This window comes from Hyaena hyaena, unplaced genomic scaffold (genome assembly GCF_003009895.1).
Source record: "Hyaena hyaena isolate Hyena2069 unplaced genomic scaffold, ASM300989v1 scaffold_3, whole genome shotgun sequence".
NCBI lineage: Eukaryota > Metazoa > Chordata > Mammalia > Carnivora > Hyaenidae > Hyaena > Hyaena hyaena.
Window position 1 is genome coordinate 4,467,149 of NW_024080635.1, and position 18,750 is coordinate 4,485,898.

General features: G+C 56.8%; 2 protein-coding genes across 16 annotated transcripts in view; one reads left to right on the forward strand and one right to left on the reverse strand.

Moving 5' to 3' along the window:
- The first annotated feature begins 6,413 nt into the window (after positions 1–6,413).
- TMEM200B (transmembrane protein 200B) lies at positions 6,414–7,621 on the forward strand. Its single transcript, XM_039233951.1, has one exon. The coding sequence runs from the start codon at positions 6,414–6,416 to the stop codon at positions 7,335–7,337; it is 924 nt and encodes a 307-aa protein (XP_039089882.1). The 3' UTR covers positions 7,338–7,621.
- A 1,147-nt stretch (positions 7,622–8,768) lies between these two features.
- Positions 8,769–18,750, reverse strand: part of EPB41 (erythrocyte membrane protein band 4.1) — a 200,475-nt gene continuing 190,493 nt past the window's right edge. For all 15 annotated transcript variants that reach the window (XM_039231949.1, XM_039231958.1, XM_039231942.1 and 12 more), the window contains 4 exons: positions 16,550–16,651; positions 15,329–15,409; positions 11,893–11,997; positions 8,769–11,205 (listed from right to left, as the gene is read on the reverse strand). In XM_039231949.1, the coding sequence (XP_039087880.1) occupies positions 11,899–11,997; positions 15,329–15,409; positions 16,550–16,651 (282 nt within the window). In that variant the 3' untranslated portion in view covers positions 8,769–11,205; positions 11,893–11,898. The remainder of the gene's footprint in view (positions 11,206–11,892; positions 11,998–15,328; positions 15,410–16,549; positions 16,652–18,750) is intronic.

Below are 18,750 nucleotides of genomic sequence, written 5' to 3' on the forward strand. Positions count from 1 at the left end.
TTTTGCAGAGGAGGAAAGAGAGGCGTAAGGGGTGGGCTGACTTGGCCACGGTCACAGGGCTAGTGGGAGCTAGCGTGGCACTGCATGTGTGACGAGGGGCGAGGGTGTCACCTTCCTCTCAGACTGCTCCCGCACACTTAAGAAGGTAACAGATAGGAAGGGGCTGGTAGCCAGGGGGAGCGTGACAAGCTGGTGACTCCCTACCATCATCCCTCCCCCTATGGACGCTGGCAGGAGGCTGGCTTTGCCCTGGTCCCCGGGAAGTCTCATCTCCTTGGCCTTCCCAGTGTCGCCCAGGCTCTCTGCTCCTCTTCTCTAGGCTCCGGAGAGCAACGGAGGCGGGAGCTCATTCTTCCTAAGAGCTTTGCCAGAAGCACAGAGACACCAGGGAAGAAACCCACTGCCCAGCTCAGAGCTTCTGGGCGGGGAGACGGGCTGGGGCTTCACAAGCCTGAAGCCTGCGCCCTGGGTGGGACCTCGTGACTTTGCCACTCACTGGCTGCTCAAGTCCCTGGGCATTGGCTTCTGCCCTGGTAACATGGGGCTTTGAGAGTAGGGCTCTGGCTTCTATGTGCCAATCCTTTCTCGTTGAATCGCCCACCAGTTCTTCCTGGGAAGGACCGATTACAGAGGCAGAGGCGCTGAGGGAGTCCTGGGATGTGCCCGAAGTCACCCAGTGGATGAGCAGTAGAATCAAAACTGGGTCCCAGAGCCTGCTGTCTCCCTGCACGGGCTTCGGGATCCTCAGCTGAGGCTGTGGTCTTGCTGGAAGCCACACCGTCACTCAGCCGTGTCCTCTCAGTGCCTCCGGGGCAGCCCAGACACAACAATGGTTTCAGAAGCCCCTGGGGCTCAGGCAGGAAATCCGGGGCGGCCTGGAGGCGGCCAGCCTGGCTGTTCCTAAACTGGAGATGAGGGAGAACCATTCCCAGGCCCTGCTGTTCTGTGGCCTCGGGTGGGGCTGTGATGTGCAGGAGATGACAGCTGCTCCTCCCCGCCCCCCCCCCCCCAGTGGCTCTTGGACAGAACATGGAGTCTCAAGTAGGCAGGGACCTCAGGGTCCCTGTGTCCGGCCACCTGCCTTCCCGGAGAAGCTGGGGCTGGGGGTGGGAAATACTGACCCCTCTGGCCCCAGGGGGCAGTTCATCCAGGCTCCTCCTGGTTCAGAAGTAGAGAGGTCCAGGACACAGGGGCCACAGGGGCAGATCCAGGAGGCGACTGGTGTCCCAATAATAAGGCCACTGGCTGCCCCCACATCCGCACGTCCATCAGGCCCCATGGACACCCGTCCCTCTGTGGAGGGGAAGAGCACTTACCAGCCTGGCTGTGTGTCTGCCAGCAGGTCTTGGCCTCTCTGAGCCAGTTTCCTCTTCTGTGAACTGGACGTAGCATTGACCTTGCTGAGCTCTCAAGAGAATCAAATGGGGTTACATCTAGGAAAAGAGGACCCCTTTTTCAGCACTGCCCCAAATGATGCCAGGGAAGGTTTCTACAACTCCCAGACACGGTCTTCTGTGCCTCAAGCCCCAGGGTCAGAGGAGGGCATAGCTGTTTGGTGGTCATCCACTTTGTGCCAGAGGCTGAACACGTGTGCTCGTATTTAGTCTTCCAAACAACACTAGGAGGTAGTATTCCCCCCTTTTTGTGTAGACGGGGAAACAGATGCAGAGAGAGCGCAGTCCTTTCCTGCTGTCTGAGCGGTGTGCATTAAGGGGGGCCCAGGATGGGGGAGACACAAGCCAGTGGAGGGCCAGGGCTCAGGGAGGGGGCAAGACAGACCCAGGTGTCCCCTCAGCTCACTGTCAGGAGGACACAGGAGCTCAAGTCCCAAACACTGACTTCAGTTCTCCTGTGCAGTGCCGCTAAGGGGAGGCTGGGTGAAGGGGAGGAAGGCAGAGGTAGGGAGGGGAGGGAAGCAGGGGTGGGGAGGGGCGGGGCTGACCTACTCTGGGGTCACAGAGGCTCAAAAACGGTCTGAAGGAGGAGGAGCCAAGGGGATGATCAGGGAAGTGAGATTTCATGGCAGGAGGCAAGGTGGGGGGTCAAACCCAAGGCCAGAGCACAGATACGGGGATGGGAGAAAGTTCCGCTGCGCCAGGGAGGATGGCAGGCGGCAGGAGCCAGTTTGTGGAGGTGAGAAGGGATCTTAAACTCCACCTAGACATCACTGGGGAGCCACTGAGGGTTGTAAGCAGAGTGAGTGAGTGGTTTAGATCCAGGGTAGAAAGATGACTGGCACCCCTCACAGAACAGTGGGCCTGGGGCAGGAAGAAAGCAGCTAATTGGGGATCCCAAGCGGGGGGTCCACAGGACTGGAAGGATTGGGGGGAAGGTGGAGAGGAGCGAGCCTAAGGTGACCACCGCTGCTGGAGACGGCCTTTGGGTGAGCAGGGGGGCCTTTTACCGCCGGGGGAACAGGAGGGGTAGGAATGGGCCATGATCACCGGGAGCAGGGAAATTTCTGGGGAGGTGTCTGTTGCTGAAAATGAGGCGGGGCTCCTGGGCTCAGGCTGGAGGAGCCCCAACATCAGGGGGGGACAGAGGGGAAGGAAGAGCAAAAGTGTAACAGCCAGGGCAGGTGGAGCAGCAAGGACAAGGACGGGACACCAAGCTTTAGCCTGAAGCTGGTGACCCCAGGAAGAGCAGCGAGGGGGGACGGGCTTGGGGGTGAGAGGCTGGGGGACGGTGTAGGGTGGGGCGCAGAGCTGAGCCTCAGGAGGGTGGCTGGAGGGCGGAGATGGGGGGCGTGTAGCAGTGGGTGTTCGGGAATGGAGTAAGTGCAGGGTCCATGGGGGTCTCGGGCAAAGGGGGTGGCCGGAGGGGGCAGGAAGCAGGCCACTGCCTCAGTGGAGCGCAAACAACAGCCTCGGCGCGGGGCGGAGGGAGTTCTCTTCGGAGCTCAGCCTTCAGTCTCACGCGGCGGCGGCAGGGCGACCCCGGCCTGGCTTCCCGACCCCATTCGACCCCGGGCTCGGCCCTACCCGCTCCGCAGGAGGCCGGTATCTTCACGGTGGTTCCCCCGAGGAGGCTCCGCCCCCAGTGGTGGCGTCGGTCGCTCCCAGGGATGCCTGTACACGAGCGCTGGGAGAGGAGCTCCCGGGACGCCGAGGCCACCCCCAGTCTCCTCGGCCGGGCCAGAGGGCGGGGGCCTGGGTTCGAGGCCTAGTTGTGCAGTGTGGCGCCCTGCGAGGGGGCGGGGGGCGGTGGCCCAGGCGGGCGACTTCTTCGAGCTCCCCCTCCCCGCCCCGGGCGCACAGCCGGGTCTCATTACCGCCCCTCCCCCTCCCCCGCGCCCCGCGGGCCGGGGGGTCTCGGCGGCCGGGGGATGGGCGGTTATAATCAATCCCAGGCCGGAAATTCCTCCCGAGGGGCCCGGCTGGGCAGCTGGGGCCGGGGGGGGGGCCCCGCTCGGAGCCTGGCCGGCCGCCCGCGCCACCCCTCCTTCTGCGAGCCCGCCCCCCGCATCATGGAAACTGGGCCGCCAGCCGACCCCCTCGCTCCGCTCCGCATTCCAGCCTCGGGGGGCGGGCGGGGCGAAAGCTGGGCGGCCCCGTCGGGCCAGCGGCTGGGGGCGCCCCCAGTGCCTCCGGAGTGGGGACCAGCCCCGCCTCCCCACTCCAGATGGGGCGCATCTTCATAGTGTTAGGGAGGCCGGCGGGAGCCGGCCACTCTGTTAGACTCACTCAGCTCTGAGAGAGGGCTCAGCCCCACCGCCCCCACCCCTGCCCCGGGCTCCTGTTCACTGAGCGCTCGCCGGGTTACCCGGGGCTGCGTCCCATGTCGAGAGCCCACCCCCATCGCTGGATTTTCTCCTTTCCGTATCTTGCGAGGCGGACACTTTTAAGCCCATTTTTTCATTTGAAGGCAGTGAGGTTCACGGAGGGGAAGGGCTGGGGCGGGCGGGGCAGGAACTGGACCACCTCCTCCGGGGAGCTCCCGGGACAGCGCAGGGCAGCAGCAGGCTCTCAGATGCCTCCGGAGGTCCTCTCCACGGCGCTTGGAATGAGGGGCTCAGAGGCGTGGGGAGGGGGATGTGCGTGCCTCGAATCCTCAGCCTGCGCGCTCGCTGCGGAGCCGGGCAGGGCTCTCCAGGTTTCCCCACGTGGGAGCAGGGGGCCCTCCCAGGCCTCTGCGAACGGCAGAAGCCGGGGACTCGGACTCCCGGATCCTCCGAGTCACCAGGCGAGCACAGAGCGCTTACCTGCGACCCTCAGACCTGAGCTGCTGCCTTCCTCCAGCGGTGGGGCCTGGCGGGGTGCTGGCCAGCCAGTCCCCGGGGCTCCCGGGGGGCGGGGCCTGGGCGGCGCAGGGCGGAGCCCGAGTAGGGGGCGGGGCCGGGGGCCAAGATTCGGTGGAGTCGGCGGCAGCGCAGGGACCCGCGGCGCGCTGACTCCGACCGGGACCCGCCCGGGCGCGGCGGCACCAGGTGAGCAAAACTGGGGCCCGGGGTTCGCCTCCCACTTTCCCAACTTTTTGTTTGGCCCCTCCCTCCGGAAAGGCTCTGGGCGGCGGGAGCCCGGTCCTCCCTTTACCCCGGGCAGAGTGTGGACGCTGGCGGAGGCGGGTCCCCGGAGTGCGAGGGACCGGCCCGGAGCAACTTCCCGCGGCCTGAGACCTTCCGACCGTGGCTCCCAGTTTCTGCCCGCCCTGGGGTCCCCAGCGTGGACTCACGCTCTCCAGAGGCTCGGGGTCTCAAGGCGTGTGCCCATCTCTCCGCACGCCGCCTCCTCCCTCCACGCAGAGACTCGCGGGGGCTCCGGGCGACCTTTCCGGAGTTGGGCCCCGGGCACCAGCTCCGGCCTGGGGCGGGGTGGTCACTTCTGCGGTTTCGGGCTGGGGAAAATGCTCCACACTCAGAGACGACGGGGGAACGGCCCTTGCCTGCTCCCAGGACGCCCCCGTGGCTGTGCACCGCGTTGGCTGGGGGTCGAGGCCCGGCGTCGGGTCCCGGTGGAGCCCCCTCCTCAGGTGACCCCGGCAGTCTCCTCCGCCTCTCTGGGCCGCAGTTTCCATCTGTGAAAATCAGGCTTTGGACGCGGCAGACTCGGCGGCTCAGCGCTAGGCCCCGGGCCTTCGGCACTCCTCTTGGAGGCAGGGATGGGGTGTCGTGCCTTGAGTTTCGGGGGTGCGGATGGGGAGTGAGTGGGGTAGCAAGGCCTCCTTCCTGGGGTCTCGGCTGCGGATTCCAGCGCTGAAGCTGTTTAGAAACCACTCTGGGGGGAGTGAAGACGCACCACTGGACAGCGCGGTCCTAGCTCTCCTCCCCTGCGGCCCAGGGCTCCTGGGCGGGGGCCCGGTTTTCTCCCATACCCTCCCTTCCGTGGGGGGCCACACACCGCACACAACCCAGCCACTCCTTACCCGGCCCGGCTCCGGTCCTCAGGCCACAGGCCGGGAAGGGCTTAAGCCGGGCGGCCCAGGCTGGGGCGGCCTGAGGTGCTGGGGCGGTGCTGCTCCGTCCGGGACGCGGGCCACTGAGGCCTCGGGTGGAGGAGGCCGGAAAGGAGGACAGGCGGCGGGAAAGGGGGATGATTCATCCCGAGGAGCTCGAATTGGAAACGCTGCAACCTGGGAACAGCCGTGCCCAGGCCGACGGAGAGCCGGAGGGGAGCTCTAGCGGCAGGGCCCCGCGCCCAGCACCTGCAGCCCCCTGCGCCCTGCCCGGGCCACTGCCCGGCCGCCGGGGGAGGGGAGGCCTCGTCTGCGCGGAGTTTAAAGCGATCCTGGGCAAAGTCGGCCGCCGGTCTTGATCGGAACGGTCTTCCTGGAGTCTAGCTCAAGTCTCTCCTGCTGCAGCTTCAGTGCAGACTGAGGAGGGCTGAAAGGAGGGGGTGGGCAGGAAGAGGCTGGAGTCAGTGACACCCCCTCCTTCCTCCGCTGCGGTATGTAAAGCGCAGTAGGGGGGAGGTGGGGCCCGCGAGCGACCCCAGCGGACCCGGGCGGTCTGAGCGCCCCCTCCCTCCTTTACGGTGCAACCACGTGCGGGGGTGAGGTCGATCCCGGGCGGGACTTACCCTGGAGACGCCACTGCCGGGGGCCCGCACGCCTCGGGAGGCCCGGGGCCGGCGGGCTGGCGAAGAGGGCTCGGGCGGCGGGAGCCCCGCAGCCAAGGATGCGCCAGGTAGCAGCCCGCGCCCTCCTCCCTCCTCTCCGCCCGCGGGCCCGGCCAACTCCGGCTTCTGCCGCGCGCGCCTGGCTCCGAGCTCCGCTGCGGAAAACCCGAGCGGGGGCGGCTCCCCGCCTCGCGGCCCAGGAAAATCCGGGGGTGGCCGCCAGGGATCTCCAAGCGGCCTGGGCGAGGCAGCCCGAGCTCGCCTCCCGGATTTGGGCCCCCCACCTGGCGCTCCGACCCCAGGCCCGTCGGTTCAGTGCCCGCCTCCCATCTCTCCGCAGAGCGCCCAGACGACGGCGAGATGACGGCTGGGAGCCCGGGAGACTGCGGGGAGTTGCGGAGGAGCCCCGAGGGCCGCGTCTCTCGCCTGGGCCGCCGCCTGGGCCGCCGCCGGCGCCCGCGCTCCCCGCCCGAACCTCTGCGGGTGCGGGCACGGCTGCGGCTGCGCTCGCCGTCGGGGGCGTTCGCGGCGCTGGGGGCGCTCGTGGTACTGGTGGGCATGGGCATCGCCGTGGCCGGCTACTGGCCGCACCGCGCCGGCGCCCCGGGGCCGCGCGCTGCCAATGCCAGCGCGCCCCCCCTGAGCGAGCTGCGACGCGAGGGTCGCGGCGCCGGCCGGGCCCACGGCCCGCACGAGCGGCTGCGGCTCCTTGGGCCCGTGGTCATGGGCGTCGGCCTGTTCGTGTTCATCTGCGCCAACACGCTACTCTACGAGAACCGCGACTTGGAGACGCGACGGCTTCGCCAGGGGGTGCTGCGGGCTCAGGCGCTCCGCCCTCCTGACGGCCCCGGCTGGGACTGCGCCCTCCTCCCCAGCCCCGGACCCAGGACTCCCCGAGCCATAGGCTGCGCAGAGCCAGAAAGTTGGGACCTGTCCCCGCGTCGGGGTACCTCACCCGTTCCGTCAGTGCGGAGTCTGCGTTCAGAGCCTGCGAATCCTCGCTTGGGGTTACCTGCCCTGCTCAACAGTTACCCGCTGAAGGGCCCGGGGCTGCCCCCACCCTGGGGTCCACGGACCCAGACTGGCCATGTGATTATCACCGTGCAGCCCTCTGGTTCCTGCATCGAACATTCCAAGTCTCTGGATCTGGGCCTTGGGGAGCTCCTACTGGGCGCCCCGGCAGCTCGAGACTGTGCTCACCGGAGCTGGCCCCGGCTGGACCGCCTCAGTCTGGGGGGTTATGCCAAGTTGGGAGGAGGAGGGGACTTGGGAGCCCGGGTTTAAGGAGCAGGGGACAGCCTGCTAGGAGGCCGCAGCATCGACCGTGGTAATAGGATCAGAAGTCCCAGTATCTAGTAGATGCAGCAGTCACATCCCAGACTGGAGGTGGACGCTCCGGCCCCAGCAGCTGCTAAGGCGACCTGACTTGCATGTCGGCAGAGAAATGCCAACTGCACAAGGGTTCAATAGGCTGGAGAGGACGTGCTTTATTGTGGAGTCTGGGGACCAGCATGACTCGGCCTCGGGAACTCTCTGAAGCCTCCAAAAGTGGCCTTACTTAGCCTTGGAGGGTGCCTGAGGGGGCCGGAGGGCCAGGTCGGGGTGATGGGAGACGCACCCGGTGTCTTGGCAAACCCAGAGGGGGGAAGCAAGGACCCCTAAGCCTCCGAAGGTAGGTTGGGATGTTACAGGCGGGGACAGGCCCCCTCCAAGGTGGCGCCAGTTGCGGGGTTGGGGGAGATGAGCAATGGGGTAGAGAGGAGACCCTCCACTGCCATCTGGGATGGGGCCTGAGGCTTTATCTCCCACCGCCTCTGCCCCTCTCCCCCCTCAGCCATCCGGGGCACCCCCCAGTAGGGCTACACTACTGCCAAAGCCTTTCTACCGAGGGTCTGGCCCCTCCCGAAACAGGTCTGAGACGCCCCCTCCTCCCCTCGCTCATGGCCTGTGCCGCAAAATCTCCCTCCGGCGGGCAAAAAGCCATGAGTCAGATCTCCTTTCACTCAACGTTGAAGCCGCATTTTGGCCAGTGCCGGTAGCTAACTTTAAGATGACGGCTTGAACGTGGGTCTCCCTTACCCATGTTTAATTTTCCGCAGATTGCTGGTAGGAAAACAGAACTTTAAAAGGGGATCAATTCTCACAGATTCAGGTTTTTTTTTTGTAAGTTTATTGAAAAATGCAATACAAGAAGCAAGACCAAACACGTATCTAAGCACTACACCACTTTTACTACAAAAGGCCAAAACAGCAGACCTAATTATTGCCTTTTTAATCTAAGGATTTTGCCAATTTGATTCTGCTGCCATGGTTCCTATTTTGTCAAGAAATGTAAACAACTACTTGATATGATTCATAATTTTAAAAAAATTTACAAAGCTCCTTCATTTTTGTCACCAAAATAATACATTTGAGAGAGATCTGTAAAAACAGCCAGCCTGGGGCTGAGATCCCGGCCAGGTGTTTCCGCGAGCACGGAGCATTCCGCGGTGTTGGTCAGGCCCTCGCTCGGGCTCCGCTTCCCAGGGCAGACTGCCGTCCCCTGCTGTCGCCTCACCCTCTGCCACCCTGCACAACACACGATGGGGGTGCCTGGCCGGAGGGCAAAGAGGCCCTGAAGGATCCCTGTGGCCAGGTTCTGCGGGCCCTCGGCTTGGAAATTTAGGTCCTGCTTGGTGGGCTGGTGGGCGGCAGAGACCTCATGTGGCTTGGAGGAAGTCTTTACTTCTCAAGCGAAATAAAAATAAAACTGCAGCGAGAGTTGTTACTGTGTGTGTCTGAGTCACTTCAGGGAAGCTGCTGCCAAGTCTCTGACCCTGGCAGTGAAACTCTCCCCTCCCTCTTCTCCATTTCCACCTGGACAGAATCTGTTTTTCTTCACACACACACACACACACACACACACACGCACACAACTGCAGGAAGAAAAAAAATCCAAACAACTGTCGAACCCTCAGATCTGTTACCAGAGAGGCAGGATGGGGGGAGGGGGAGGTTTGCAAGGACACCTTCTGCCTTGCTTGTCCAGATCGTGTCCAGCGCTGGAAGGGCATTCGAGATCTTCTGGTCCAATTTACAGTCAAGGATGCGGAGAGGAGAAGCACCGTGAGCGGGTGACAGAGCCACCCCGTCAGCGGCCCTGAGCTGTGAAAGCGGCCACACCGGTGTGGGTGGCGGAGGACCCTGCGTGCCAGGTTGCTGGTGCTCAAACTGTGCCCTCTCCCTACCCTGACCCGCTTCATCCCGCAGCTGGCGGCCTGGGAAGCGGCTCCTGCACCAGGACCGCTGGCCACCGGCCGGGGGGGGGCTCACGTCACACGCTGCCTGGTGTGGGCCGATTCCTAACCTCACCCCCACTCCTGGCGACACAGCCCAGGCTCGGGCACCACGAAGAAAGCCCTGTGCCCACAGGCTGGAAGTCTGCTCCGGAGACAGGACAGCCGTCTTTGCCCAGGCCTGTCACACACCCTGCCTGAGCTCTTCCTGTCCCTCTCCAGAGAGAGCTGCCTCTTGGCTGGTAACAGTCTCACATAAGGACTAAACAAAAAAGCACACATCTGCAATCAGTTCAAACCAACTGAGTTTGTCTAACACAAGACCCAGCCGGCAGAGGCTCTGGACACAGGGCCGGCCCCCACTGTAGGCAGCAGGGGTTTCTGACCTCTCGCTGCTCTTGAGCCCCCCGAGACTGCTGACTGTGACCTGCTGTCTCATGAAGTTCACTTCTGTCCCAGAATAAGACTCTAAGCACTTCAGGCAGATGTGTTTGTGGGAAGCACGCTGGAAGGTTCGAGAAGCGCTACTGAATAAAAATGCCCCCAGACCTACCAGGAATGGTGGAACTGGGCACATCAGTCAGTCCCATTTTCAAAACCAACCAACCAACCAAACAAAAGTAAAAGTAAAATAAACCCACAACCCACCACAGAAATCAAGCCTAAAAACCTGACAGGCCTCAGATGGCGAGTGGGAATGAGCAGGGCTGGTGTTTGTACCCCTTGTTGTGCGGGGTTTTGTGGGAAGGATGGCCCCTAAAAGTCAATTCCCTCGCTCCAGAAGGGCGTCTGCAGGCAGGTACCAGTCAGAAGAAAGGGCAAGGAACACGACTTCTCTGAGTCACATTTCCGGTCATCCAGGGATTAAAGAAAAAGGCCCAGGGTTGGTCACCTGGAAGTACTTCTGAGCAGGATCTGACTGAGGTAAACCCCACCATTCCCCTGTGTGAGGTGCACGTTCCCAGGACTAGAAAAGCTTTTTTAAAAATCTCATTAACTTTCTCCTTGCCCAAATCACCACTAAAAATGTGCCATTGGAGCTTCTGGCCCAAAGTGCCCATTTTTCTGTGAGTTTTGGTCTCCTGAGATGGGAGGTGGGGGGAGCACTTAGCAGAGCCGCCGCTTCTGATGAGGTAAAAGGGGAGGGAGGGCAGGAAGGCGAAGGCCACGGATATGTTCAAACATTCACAGTATCAGGGAGATCTGAAACAACTTCTTATGTCCTTGATCTAAAGAAGCTCCAGAGAGAAGAGAAGGGAAGGAAAGAAGCAAACACAATACTACATTCTTAGCAGAGATCTCTGCCTCACCAAAACCACCCTCAGCAGAGGGGCAGGGATGTCTTCCTGGGGCCCGTGGATCAGGACAGCTGCCCCGCCTCACATGGCAGTCACATCACCGGCTCTGAGAAAGGGCTGGCGAATGACGTTTCTGCCGACATCCAAAGGGTATAAGACTGGGGAGGAGCAAGGAACCCCGTTAAGCCGGCTTTGGCCCCCAACACCGCTGACAGTCTTTGGAGGGTTTCCCCACGAACTCTGCGGGCCGGTCAGTACCTGGGTAGGAAATGCATGGGGAGAGGCTGGGCTGAAGGGGTTACAAACCACCCCGTAAAAAACCAAAAAGCTCTTTAAAAACAGTCCATAGAGTGAAAAGTCGAACAATTTCTGGTATCACAATATAGAAAAAGGTATTAAAAGAACCAGTGATGTCTAGAAGACTCTCTGGGTACAAACTCCAAATAGAAAATGAAATTTTCTGGTGGTTTTGGGTAATGTTGAAAGCCTGGTGTCTGACTACTGCAGGTAAGCTTCTTCATCATTTTGCTGGTTTTTTCTTGGAGGGGAGATAGGCAGGGAGCTGGGGAAGGAGAGTTCCTGGAGGAGAGAAAGCACACTGTTGAAATCCCGCAAAGGAAAGCAGCCACCCAGCCCCCGCTGCCGCTGCCAGAGTTCTGTGGCCCCAGGTGACAAGCAGGGCGGGAGAAGTTTTACAGAGCCCCGTCCCACCTGGTGATCCATGGCTCCTCTTAGGCATAAATTCATCTGGATTCCTGGCTCTCTGAAAGTTACGCTCACTGCTTCCAATTTTCTAGTCTGGCCTCTGAGCTTCAGCCGTCTCTCCCCCAGCCCCCAAGCCCCCAAGCCCGCATTTCTGGACAGCCAGGTCCTGGCTTTTCTTGGTTTTGTTCTCTGGCCTCTGAGGTTTAGACTCAGAGATCCTTGTGACAGCCGAGAGCAGATCTCAGACAGAAGAGAGAGGGAAGCCTAAGTGAAGAAGCAGGAGGAAGCAGGAAGATTCAGGAAGTGGGTGGGGGTTCCCCTCCAGGCCTAGGGCGTGTCCTCCGGCCCATCAGGCGCTGATACAGGCAGGGGGACACCAGGAGGCCTAGCTGCTCTCATTGGAGCCAAATACTTAGTAACTTCTCTGTCTCCCTCATCAGCCTCTCCTTCGCCTTTGCTTTATCAAGTCCCAGGGTGGACACCTCTCGGAGGTGTTCCTGCTCAGTGCTGTCTGAGGCGGGGACAGTGGGCCCCCTTCGTCCCACCAAGAACAGCCCATACCTGAGCTCATTCCTCAGAGATTTCGGTTTCCTGATGGACGACCACCTTGGTCACTGACATGTCTGGGTGCTGCTCCTTTGCCTCCTTGATGGCCTGGACGAGGACCTGAGAAAGACAGAAACAATCCCATGGGGCACAAGGCAGCCTGACTGGTGAAGGAAGCAGGGGTCTCAGGACATCGATTCTCTGGCAAATTCAATCCTTCTGTCTGCGGTACTGGGGCAGCACTTAGGGTGGGCCAAGTTGATCATAGCCTGACTCCCCCTGTTCTGCATAGGGGGGCTCCTGGGCTGAAAACACAGAGACAGGGAAGGCTAGAGCTGTCTTCAAGGAATTGTAAAGGGACTTTAGGGGTGGGTCTGGGAGGAGCCACTCAAGAAGTGAGTGAACAATCTGTATTCACTATAGGGCAGCCGGGAAGTTCAGCACAGAAGAGGAAGATAAAGAAGCATGCTACAAAAAGGAAGAGGTATCTTTGGCTAATGGAGAAGGAAGAAAGTAAGGAAGAGTGGGAGGGCCTATTACTTGCCATGCATCGGCCTAAACACATTATTATTATTACATACTTAATCTTCAGGATGACTCAATGAATTAGGGTAGCATCACTGTTTCCACTTATTTTCTTTTTTTAATGTTTATTTATTTTGAGAGAGAGAGAGAGAAAGCATGAATGGGGGAGGGGCAGAGAGAGAAGGAGACACAGAATCTGAAGCAGGCTCCAGGCTCTGAGCTGTCAGCACAGAGCCTGATGGGCTCGAACCCACGGACCGCGAGATTATGACCTGAGCCGAAGTCGGACACTTAACTGACTGAGCCACCCAGGCGCCCCATGTTTCCACGCTTTTTTGAAGTAAGCTCTGTGCCCAACGTGAGGCTCAAACTCATGACCCCAAGATCAAGAGTCGCTTGCTCTTCCAGCTAAGCCAGCCAGGCGCCCTTCGTTGTTTCCATTTTACAGACGAAGACACCGAGGTTACTGGCTAAATAAAGTGGTTAATGTTTCGCAGCTAGTAAGTAATCCAGCAGGGATTTTAACGCTTTCTTCTTCACTACACTGACCTTTAGTGTCGGGGAGACCCTGTGTTAGCATCTGGAGGAGTTCTGATCATTTTAGAAAAACCAAATGAAAACAGAGGGAAAGTCAGGGAAATGATACCACTACTCTTGCTGGGCAGCAAGTCTCTGAGCCTCAAGCTCACAGCACCCAAGGTGCTATGGGGAACAGCGACATGGGGATTCTCAAGAGATAGTCCCCCCCCCNCTAAAAAGGACATGAGGGGCACCAGGGTGGCTCGGTCGGTTAAGCACCTGAATCCTGGTTTCAGCTCAGGTCATGATCTCACAGTTTGTGGGTTCGTGAGTTTTAAGCCCTGCACTGGGCTCTGCGCTGACAGCGTGGAGCCCACTTGGATTTTCTCTGCCCCCCTGCCCCTACCCTGCTTGTGCTCTCTCTCTGTAAAAATAAATAAATAAACTTTAAAAATGTTTTTAAAACGGGGTGCCTGGGTGGCTCAGTCGGTTAAAGCGTCGGATTTCGGCTCAGATCAAATTCATGGGTTTGAGCCCTATGTCAGGCTCCGTGCTGACAGCTCGGAGCCTGGAGCCTGCTTCGGATTCTGTGTCTCCCTCTCTCTCTGCCCCTCCCCTGCTCGCACTTTCTCTCTCTCAAAAATAAATAAACGTTAAAAAAATTTTTTTTAATCAAAAGAAAAAAAAAAAAAGGATTCCAGCTAGATCTGAACACCTGACTGTTGACCCTGGCCCTTAGGAACTATCTCTAGGAGGGATGAGGGAAGAGAGGAAATTCCTCTTTTGGTCTTCTGACTCCACGAAACTGGCACCTCTCGAGGCCCCTGCTCATTCTCCCTGATCGTTTTTGCCCAATCCACCTGCTCGTGTGTCAAGGCCCACCCAGCCCAAGCCAACTCTGGCCGATGCCTGTCTCCCTAGGAAAGCCTACATCACACTACTTCTTACTTTAAGTGCCCCCCACCCATCCAGAAACCCCGTATCCCATCCCTTCCATGCATCCCTCATACCCAGCACAACTGAGGGACAAAGGAGCATCTTTTGAGCTATCAAGTCTGTTGATCACAATCACCCTGAAAGAAATCTGGGATTATCTTTCTTTTACAGATGGCAAAACGGCAGCTCAGAGAAATAAAATGACGTGCGCAAGGACACACCACTCGTAAGCTGCAGAATCGAGAGTCAACGCTATCTCAACTCCCCAGACACCTCCCCATCCCACTGCTCTTGCTGTCCCTTGCACGGACTGAGCACGCAGCAGGGGCTCAGGCCAACCGGACCAAGCAGGTGGGTGCAGGCAGGTAACAGTGGGATCCACCGAGCTGCGGTGAACTGGCTGCAAGGCCCTCCCGCCTGGGCTCTGCAGCCTTGCTGCGGGGACCCTGAGCCCGGCGTTCTCAGCTGGGAGTCTCAGCCCCACTACCAAGGGAGCTGCCAGTGGTGCAGCTCAGGTTTTCTTTCTTTCTTTTTTTTTTAAAGGCACTCAACATATCAGCACAAAGGCCACGGAATGATTGCTCCAGCAGGGCTGTCGATGATTGCAGAAGCATTTGCATGCAGTCCCCTCCACCCCCTCTTCTCTGCAGCTCTGCTCTTCTCACCTCACTCAGCAGAGAGCTAGGAGCATCAATCCTGACCTTATTATTTGCTAATTGCCTGCAGTACAATTAGCACCTAATTAATAGAGAGATACAGGTTTTTAGCACTCAGAAGGACCCAGAAATGATCTAGATCAACCTATTCTCCTTTAGGAGACAAAAAAAGAATCAGAGTTAGTGTGGTGTGCCCAAGGTCAAACAGTAAGTCAGGGGAAGATCTAGGACAGAATTGAAGTCAAGGCTCCTGATTCACAGTCTACCTCCTCCTTCTGCTTCCCCTCATCTCCCCTGCCTCTGAGCCTCTGAGGGTGGGGATCACACCTTCCTTTCATCTTACTCTCTTCTTCTGTCTCCAGCACATGTTTAGGGACACGCTGTCCCCTGAAGAGCAACAGCTCTGTTCACCCAGAGCCCACCATGTACCACATGGTGGACACCCCACATCTCACTCGATTCTCACAACCGCCTTGAGGGGAAGATGCCATGATGCCCATCCTAAAGATGGGGAGATGGAGGCAGGAAGTTAAGAGCTAGAATATGGAGAGATCCAGAATGTGAACACAAGCTTTTTGAGTCTAAAAAGCTTTCTATTCTTTCTATTACACTTTATGCTCCCCCACCTGCAGCCCCCATCCCACAGGTCTCCATGGTCTGATTCCCTTTGCCCTTCCCACTTAAGCACTGGCGTAGCCCAGGGGGTTCCTCGGGATGAAGCTGGCAGAGGCGTCTTCCGAAAGCCAACTCCAGGATCCATCAATCTTCCCGCCCAGGGACCTCTTCCATGCCCACAATCTCTTCAGTGTTCCCACCTGATCATGGTCGATATCGGCATCTCCTGTGATCACAATTCTCTTCTCAATCCGGGTCTCTGAAATCCCACCTTTTACAGTCTGAAACCAAAGGGCAGTGGTCACAGGAGAAAGAAAGGAAAGACGAATGGGGGAAAAAACCCAGCGAGAGTAAAAGATTAATCTGAAAGCTCTACTTCGAATTTTAATCTGCTGCTAGGTACTGTCTAGAATAGCTTTCTTACCCACTTGTCCAAACCCTTGGCTGCACCTGCTAAAATAAGCACATCTCTATTCCCCTGGCTTGCTAAGATCTTTAATAAGCAAAACAGAAAGTCACAATTCTCTATTTACTTTTCCCGTTTTCTTCCTTCTAAAAACCACAGAAATTCAGCGAGTAAACAAAAACAGATAGGTTTTTCTTTTTGCTCTCTTCTGTATATTTTGATGATTTTCAAGAGGAAAAATCAGAAGACTGTGAACAAAAATGTCATGCAGCTTGAAATTAGGCTCCTTATTCTCAAGCATTTTTGTATCGTTAATACCAAAAGATCCTCAAATAACCCCCTCAGAGTGGGTAGGTTTCCTTAAATGATAGATGAGGAAAACCAAGGTCAGAGACTTGTAAGTAACTAGCTTCTAGCCATCTGTGTATTGCTAATAGAGCTTGGTTAGAAACCTAGATTTCTTACTTACAAGATCATAGATTTTCCTCTAGTGCTACAGCAGACATAGACTATCCAGTTTTCAGGGAGTAGTTCCGATTTTAGATAATTTGTCTCCATAAACAATATTCTAATAATTCCAATATTTCAGCGGGCAAACTATAGTTTCCATGGCCTCGATGCTGGACATGATATAAAAACTCTCTGTTGGGCCCTGAGTCCTGATTTTTTACTTGGAAAATATAGCTGCATAATAATACCAATGACACTGGTCCTTAAACTGACTTTTTAAACTTATGCCCACAGTCAGACAGGGGCGTGATGAGAGAGGCAGACGTGTAAAGACAAGTACATGCGACTTGATGAGGCTACTCCCTAGGCAAAGACACGCTCAGGGTCTCCCTGGGTTTACCGCTGGGGAAAGCAGCAGGGTCTTGCCAGCTGTGATGCTTGGAACAATCTGGCTCAGCAGGGATGGAGCTGGAAACCCTTGCTTACGGACCAGAGTCCTTCCTACAGAGGCACCAAGCGTGGCATGCCACTGACTTCCAGAAGGGAGATCTAACTGGTCTATTACCTTGGTAATCTGAGTTGTGGTTGTACTACTTGTGGTCTCAGATGTGATGGTCTGAGCTGTCAGCAAGACTCCCGGGTCCAAGTCTCCGTTGCTATCCTCGGTCTGCAGGAAAAAAACCACAGCTCATCAACACGCCTCTCAGGAAGCCTTGTGGGCAAATGTGGCAGGAAGCGGCTCTGCTCTTCGGCTGTACATTCTAAAGCAAAAACCTAATTCCCTTACAGCGATCTCTTAATAAAGAAAACAATCCCCTGGCAACAGGCTCCCTTTTGGAAATGTTGGATGGTCAGTTTCCTTAGCACCGGGTCAGTGACAGGAGTGGATCAGAGAGAGGAGGTAAGAAAACAGCCAACGACAGTGACAATGACCGCACATGTACATACAGCATTTTAGAGTTCACAAATGGCTTTCAAAGCATTGTCTTTTGGGGCATCTGGGTGGCTCGGTTGGTAACACATCAGACTTCGGCTCAGGTCATGATCTCATGGTTCGTTGAGTTTGAGGCCCACATCAGACTTGCTGCTGTCAGCGTAGGGCTGGCTTGGATTCTCTGTCCCCACCTCTGCCCCTGCCCCACTAGCTTGAGCTCTCACTCAAAAATAAATAACCCTTAAAAAATTCGTCTTTTTTGATGCTCACACAAGCCCTGTGAAGTCAACAGAAAGAGCAGAGACTGATTAGCATTCCCAGGTAAGAAAATGCAGGCCCTGAAAAGGCAAATGATTTGCTCAAGCACCCGAAACTTGTACGTGGCAGCCATCCTCTCTACAAACCTGAAGGTCTTTACACACCACCCAAGGCAGGAGAAGTATAAACTTGGGTGCTAAGGCATGAGTAGGTTCTGAATCATAGGGCAGAACTTTCCAGAAAAGACTGGAAAAGGTCCTTGCCAGGGCTGAATGAGCCAAGGAATCTCAGGCTATCTTCTTTGAAGACTGAGATGGGAGACTGCAGCAAGTAAGGTAGGAAATATCCTTTTAAGACACCATGGGAAGAAACCTGCATAATACCTCAATGACACTTCTGACAACAAAACTATTACCGAAATGGACCATCCTTATTCGGAAGGGTTTAAAAGTATTCCGAATGCCAGGCTATGCACCTAATCTATACAGAGAACAAGGGCTGCGGCTACTAGTTTCTCTGGAGCTCACCATGCTATGACCAAAACCAATGTATTACGATCAGGTTGGGAAATGATGCTAGCAATAAGGAGAGGTGGTTATCGGTGGCTGTGGGCTGGTAGCAGGACTCAGAACTGCCGACAGCCCCGCGACTGGGATGGAAACAGGAGACCAGGGGAGTGAAGGCTGCTCAGAGCCAACACACTGTCCAGAAATAATGACCAGTGGGTTCTGGCATTGTACACGGCTCAGAGGAGATTTAGAGAAGTGCAATTATTCTCATAAAGAACCTGCAGTAAAAATAAAAAGTGTTACATTACTATGTTTTTCTGCCTCCTTATGTAAGTCAGTTGTATTATAAGCAGAGGCCTCCAGCCTTTTTATGAGCAGGACACATTGCTTGTGGCAAAACTTTGAGATATGGGGGTGGGGAGTCTGGAGGAGGAGATAAGAATTAGGAGGAAGAGTTTCTGGCTGGAGTTTCCTTCCAGGTAAGAATCTAGACAAAACAAAGAGAGGGGACAGGACTGTGACACCTAAATCTCACATAACCCTAAATCATACATATACATGCCAGCACCGTGCTGGGTACAATACTGGCTAGTTCACTAACACTTTCTTCAACCCAGACCCATCTCTCCTTAGATTCAAACTCAGCTAACATTTATTGTACTTCTACTATGTGCCAAACACACGACGCAACTGTTACCTTAGTTTGTTGGGCCAGAGAAGTTCAATAATTTGTCAAGGTTCTATAGCCAATAAATGTTTGAACTAGAAGTTAGGGCAAGAAACTTCTTGTCTGAAGACTGAGGTCTGGGTCCCAGCTCAGACCTAACTAGCTATAGGATCTCCGGCAAGTCAATCTCACTTCTCTGAGCTTTAGTTTTCTCGTTTATAACAGGCAGTGCTGTAATATGGGCTCTGCCCCCACATGACATTATTGTGAAGATCTAGAGAGATCGTAGAAGTGCTTTATATATGATTATAAGAATATAAATTTGGGTGTGCCTGATGGCTCCGTCTTAAGGTTAAACATCTGACCCTTGATTTCGGCTTAGGTCATGATCCCACATT